The sequence below is a fragment of the Hydra vulgaris genome, chromosome 13 (genome assembly GCF_038396675.1).
Source record: "Hydra vulgaris chromosome 13, alternate assembly HydraT2T_AEP".
Classification (NCBI taxonomy): Eukaryota; Metazoa; Cnidaria; class Hydrozoa; order Anthoathecata; family Hydridae; genus Hydra; species Hydra vulgaris.
In genome coordinates this window covers 25,670,502-25,677,302 of record NC_088932.1, presented here as the reverse complement: position 1 = coordinate 25,677,302, position 6,801 = coordinate 25,670,502, and the positions used below count along the sequence as shown (strand labels likewise).

The 6,801-nt window shown below is 32.4% G+C and overlaps 1 protein-coding gene across 1 annotated transcript; it reads left to right on the top strand.

The window, feature by feature from the left end:
* Nucleotides 1-3,837: 3,837 nt before the first annotated feature.
* LOC136089760 (uncharacterized) lies at nt 3,838-4,887 on the top strand. The gene has a single exon (XM_065815843.1). The coding sequence runs from the start codon at nt 3,838-3,840 to the stop codon at nt 4,885-4,887; it is 1,050 nt and encodes a 349-aa protein (XP_065671915.1).
* Nucleotides 4,888-6,801: the final 1,914 nt, after the last annotated feature.

Below are 6,801 nucleotides of genomic sequence, written 5' to 3'. Positions count from 1 at the left end.
GAATGGCAAAGTGTGCTGAAAAAAGAAAATAAGTGCCCCGAGAAGAAACGAACCCAGTTTTTGAAATCAATGAATCAACTCTGTGACATATCAGCCGCTGATATATTACGTCTCTCTCGATATGCAACCTGGAAGGAGGACTGGGAGTTTTTACTGAACCAACGGAAATATCCACAGGTAATTTCATGCATTATTTCAACCATGTTACTGTGCTATGTTTACTTAAGGTTATTGGCTATTTTTCATTTTACGTTAGTGTTGTATTGTTTATCTCCAATTAGGTTGGTTCGATGATTGGTTGCGACGCAACTCATGCGCAGCGAGATAAGAACAAGTCGGATCGCAATAAACGTCTTGAAAACAGAGTCAATGATCACAGCAAAGCTAAGAGAAGAAAAACAACTTTAAGTAGCAAAGAAATAGAAGAAATCATTGAGCAAAGTGAGGATGACTCAAACAGCTCAGAAGTTGAAGTTTACACTCCTTTCCACCAAAAACGGAAAACCAGATTGTCAACCGTTGCTATTCACATCGATCCTACAACGCTAACAAAATCATTCACTGATGTCTCTGACCAATTAGGCCTGAGCGTTAGAGATCAAATGGCTGTTGAAGCAAAAGTCATCGAAGTTTGCGGTGCTTCGTTACGTCATTTTCCAATCTCGCGATCATCAGTTCACCGTAACCGTATGGTAGAACGAGAAAAACAAGGGGCCCAAATAAAGGAGAAATATCAGGAGAAGCGCCCTCTTCATCCATCAGGTCACTGGGATTCAAAACTTGTTTCGTCACTTACTGGTAAATGGATGATTAATTTATTACTTGTTTACTGTTTTCAGTGTTTGGAAATGCAAATATTGAAAAAACAATATAATATTTAAAAGCAAACATTTTTTGTATGTAGGAAAGAAAGAAGAGCATGTTGCTATTTTGGCAAGTGGTTGGGAAGGGTTATCGAACGATGCAAACGAAAAAATTCTTGAAATCCCTGTAATTACTAACTCTACTGGTCATGCCCAGAAAGATGCCTTCATTAAGTGTTTTTCTTCATGGAATAGATAATTTGATTGCCCTAGTTTTCGACACCACTTCTAGTAACACTGGATGGAAAAATGGATGTGCAGCACTGGTTGAGAAAGAAGTTGGTCATGCACTGTTGTGGAAAGCTTGTCGCCATCATGTTTACGAACTGCATGTTCGTCACGTCTGGGATGCAGTTAATGGAAGTCATAACGGACCTATCGAGCCAATTTTGAAAATGCTTCAAGACATTTGGGATTCTATTTCTCCCGAACCTACAGATATAAAAAATTTGATTGGCCGGAAGAGAACCATCCTATTCATCGCCAGGCAACAATTGTTCTGAACTGGGCTAGTAGGTGCCTTTAGGAGAATATTTTTCCAAGGGCCGATTATCAAGAACTGATTGAACTAACAGTTCATTATCTTGGAGGTGACTTGCCAAAAGGTAAAATGTTTAACTTCCAAAAACCGGTTGCGCATCATCGTGCAAGATTTATGCACAATGAGCTGTACATCTTGAAACTTGTCATGCTGGATCAACGGATTACATCGCTCGACCTGGATCAACGTCATAAATTAAAAAGAATAGCTAATTTTATTGCTCTGTTTCACGCAAAGGCTTTTTTACAAAGTCGCATCTCAGTTATTGCACCAAAAGTTGATCGTCAATACATCGCCGATATGCAGTGGTACCGTGATACAGACAAAATCACTTCTGATGCAGCTATTCAGTCTTGCAGCAGGCACCTTTGGTATTTAACTGAAGAGTTAGTTATCTTCGCAATGTTTGATGATGAAATTTTGCCTATTGAAAGATCTGATATGGCATTGAAGTTGTATGACACCCAAAGAAGTGAAGAAATAAAGCCTGGAAAACCGTCTTTTCCGAAAGTCGATGGCGACAACATACCTTCTTTTGCCTCTTTAATTGGTCCTCGTTCCTGTCTACTATTTAATCTAATCAAGATGACTGCAAACCAGGTAGATTGGATGCAACTTCCTGTCGAGCACTGGGTGAAGATGAAAGACTACAACTATGTAAAAAGTGTTGTTAAGTATTGTCAAGTTGTGAATGACTGCGCCGAGAGAGGTGTAAAACTTATACAAGACTTTAAAAATAAAGTAAAAGACCCCGCGCAGCTTCAACTGCTACTTCAAATAGTGGAGGGTCATCGCAAACGAGCTTCTCTTCAAGGACGAAAAGAAAATTTAATGAATATTTGATTTATTTTTAAACAATGCTAATTGTTTTATTCTTACAATAGCAGAAGTTAAAATGCGTAAAACAACTTTACTGTTTAATTGGGGGGGGACCCTTAAATTAATTTTTTTTAAGTCGAATTTTTTATACAGTATAAATAAGATAGTAAATATTATTGTGTGAAAAGTTGAAGTTGTTACGGAATAAATTTGTTAACAATTTAAACAAAAATACTCAAAAAAGACGATAAAAAATGGTTTTTTTAACTTTTTTTAAGTGGGGGACCCTTAAATTTTTATATTTTTTCAAAATACATGGTAAATATTATTTTTATCTTAGTCTAAACCTCAATTTAAAAGTTGGAGTGGTAATTCGAAAATTTTGCGGGAATGGGACACCCTAGGCTCCTATTTTTAATATCGAATTATTACGTGGCTATTATTAGGACAATAGTTTAATTTATTGTGTATAAAGTTTAAACACAAATTGTGTCACAATAAATTGGACTTATATGTCCTTATTATAAAAGTTCTAATAACTTATATGTCCTAATTGTATCCTTATTATAATTATACTTAGTGTTTATACATGGTAAAGTAAATACTGATTATAGTTAATATAAGGCTTATATTAACTATAATCAGTATTTACTTTAACATGTATAAATACTACGTATAATTAGTATTTACTTTACAGTATTTATTTTAACGGTTTATTATGTCTGCAAGTATGTAATTTTATTTGTTTTAATGTTTGTAAATATTTAAAGTAATGGTTTGTATTTTATAATTTATATAATACAAATAAACAAAAATTATTATTATTAATATTTACTAGCTACATAACAATTTAAAACAAATATATTTTGTATATTTAATTTAATGCTCACTAAGTATTATGTATTATAAGTATTATGTTGTATTTAACCATTGTACTTATGTATGCTATTTCTGTTACATTGATGTATAGATATGTATGATAAGCATACTTTATGCTTGTATATGTATTTGTTTGTGGTATCCGTATATAACCTTACAAAAATCTAATGTAAACACATTATCATAACAATGTAGTCAGTATTCTCTATCTTTTAGTTAATTTGAGTAATTATGGGAAAAACCACGAAAATCGCAAAAAGGAATAACAAGATTAAAAAGAACACTGCCTCTAGTTTTAATTCAAAGTTGAACCAGAAAGTGACTAATGTAAAGAGATTTCAGTGGTCCAACAGAGGTATGAAAAATACAATTGCAGCTGTTCAAAATAGTTTAATGTCGCAACGAGAAGCTGCAGCACAACTTAGTATTCCTCGGTCAACCCTTGGTAAATATCTTAAAGGTAATTCAGTTCATGGTGTCAACCTCGGACCTAGCCCAATATTATCAATGAATTTAGAGCTAAAACTTGTTGAATATGCCACAACAAGAGCTGAACTTGGATTTGGATTTGGAAAGAGACAATTTAAAAAATATGCATCAGATTTAGCCACAAAGCACAATTGAAAGTTTAAACGTTCAACTCCTTCAGAAAAATGGTGGCGCTTATTTAATCAGCGACATAAAAATTTTGTTTTGCGAAAGCCTGAAGGTACTTCATCAGTCCGTCATCAATGCATGTCTATGCCAAAAGTTGCTAAATATTTCTATTCGCTGCATGAAGTTTTGAGTGACACTCGTGCCCTTTTAAAGCCTTCATTAATTTCGAACATGGATGAGTCTGGGCTACAGATGGATTTTAATCCTCCTAAAATAATTGCAAAAAGAGGTACAAAACACCTTCAATCTCGCACATCTGGAAAACGTGAAACCATAACCATTATTGCTGCTGTAAATGCTGCAGGTGGTTTAGTACCTCCACATTTGGTAGCAAAAGGTAAAACGGCTAGATCTCTTCATTCTTTTAATACTGCAAATGCACCATCAGGCAGGAGTTTTAGTGAGACAGGTAGGACAAAGCAAGGAATTGCATTTCTTTGGTTCACTAATACTTTCTTGCCTAACATAGGTAGAGATAGGCCACAAATTCTCATAGTTGATGGTCACGATTCTCATAGCTTTGTTGAGTTATTGTCTGTTGCAATCGAAAATAACATTTATATTGTCAAAATGCCAGCGCATTGTTCGCATTGGCTCCAGCCTCTAGATCGCACAGTATTTGGTCCTCTTAAAACCTATTATAATCAAACATGTCATGAATTAATGAATGAATATCCTGGAGTTACTATTGACAAGTCAACTTTTTGTGGCCTTTTTAGGAAAGCCTGGGATCAAGCTCTCACAGCTGCTAATATTATTTCAGGGTTTCGATCATATAGCATTTTTCCATACAATCCGTCTGCTGTTCCAAGCATAGCTTACTTGCCTAATTCTATCTATTTCATTCAACAGCTACTTGACTCAAATGATCTGCTTGAATCAAGTCTTCATCCAATCAAAACTGACACTAAAATAACAAGATCAGAATATGCAATAGAAGAGGAAGTTGATTTTGAAGTAGAATTAGTTAATAAACCTGGAAATATGTCTGAATCTAAAATAGATAATAATTTGATAAACCTTGACAATATTTCTTTGATATGGGATACCCATTTGACTCATGAGCAGTTTACAACTTTTAATTTCTGTATTCAAAATGGCTACGACATCCCAGATCCCTTGTTATAAATTATATAAAGAATTTAAACTGAAACAGATTTCATGTACAAATACCATTTTAGAAATAGATGACTCTGTTCCGATGCCAAATGAATCTATAGTTACTATTCCATTTCTAAATGAAACTATTATTCAGCAAGTTCCTGTGCCAAATGAAACAACTGGGCAATCTAGTTTTTTTCCAAATAAAACCACTAATGATTGTAATCAGATGCCAATTAAAGCCATTGTTCAACCTAGTCTGACACCAATTATGTTGTGTACAAACCATTCAAATAATGATAGTGACAATAATATTTTGCCTTATCCAAAGATATATACTATCAAGTCAAAAGAAAATCGAAAAAAAGGCTCAAAAATATTTTGTATTAACTTCTCAAGAAGCAATGCAATCTAAAGTAAATGATGAGGAGAAGAAAAAAAAAGAAAGTCGCAGCAGCTGAAGAGAAAAAATTGAAAAAACAAAAAGAAAAAGAAAATAAAGCACAACAAAAACAGGAGAAAGAGATACAAAAGCTATCTAAAAAAGCTAGCTCAGTTAGAATGAGAAAATTCAGTTCAACTCCTAAGATATTGGAATTCAAATCTCTTCAGATAATCAAAATATCTGTATTAAAGTACCAGATAATGCAATTATCTCCATCGATAATGAGCAAATGTAAATAGATTATTATCAACAGATTATTATCAAATTTATTATCAATATATTGTGAAAACTTCTTCTTTTTTTAATATTATCAAAACTTCTAACATATTATTGTAAAGCTTATTGTACATATATTGAAAATTGCATTATTAAATGCTAGTTGAAATCTTATAACAGCTATGTGCTAAAGTTATTTTTTTATTTAAAATTTGTTTTATGCTTGATTTTCTATAAAAGTAATTAAAAAGTTTCTTAACTTATTTTGTATTTCCTTTTTGATAGAATTTTTATTTACTAGATCTTTTTATTTGAATAACAAATAAAAACTGTTTAAGTTTTTTTGTTTAATATCAACCAAAATAATATTTTTAACCGAAGTATAGAATATTTTACTTATAAAAAAATTATCTTGGTTTGTAGCTCTTTAAAGTAGATCCTAGTTCATTATTAGGCTTTAATCATCTGTCTGAATAATACTTTTCGATATATAAGCATTCTTAGATATATTGATTTTAGGTCATGTAAGTGGCTCATAATAGATAACGTTTTTTAATTTGCTGGCTATTATTTGATCTACCCGGCCAATAATTGGTACAAATTTAAAATCTCAGTTTAAATACATTTTTATCTGAATTAAAAATGTTTTAAAAATAAAAAAGGTTTGTATAAGGTGTAGGCGTTGGTCATTAATAAAGCAGTATAAAAAAAAAAGTCACCATTAGTTTAAGACATCCTACACGACATTTTATAAAAAAATTGTGGCCATTAATTGGTCACTTTGCCCTATTAATTAAATTTATTTTAAGTACTTCCGTGAATTTCTTTTTAATTATTACTTCAGCCAATGCAATGGATGTTAATGATTACCAATTTCAACATTTAAGCAACTATATTATTAATCTGGTTAGTTTCGATGAAAATTTGAATATCTTGTTGATTGAAGCAAATGATGTTGTGAGCGACCACGACTTTCTTCACATTAATGCCGTATGGTAATGATCCAGTAACGGAGCGGACAGTATTTATACAATTTAAATCCGAAAAAGATTTTTGTCGAGTTAGTTTCTTTTTTTAAAGACGCTTTACCTTTTTTAAAAAGACAATGTACTGAATTTATTTGTAGGGGAGATAGGGGCACCTTGATCTGTGGGGCAGCTTGATCTTTTTGCGCTACACCATCTATTTATAATTATATCTGCGTGACGTCATAAGTTGCTATCCGCATAGACTTCCGGCTATTTATTTTCGTTGTTGTTTTGCAAAAAAAATAATTTTAC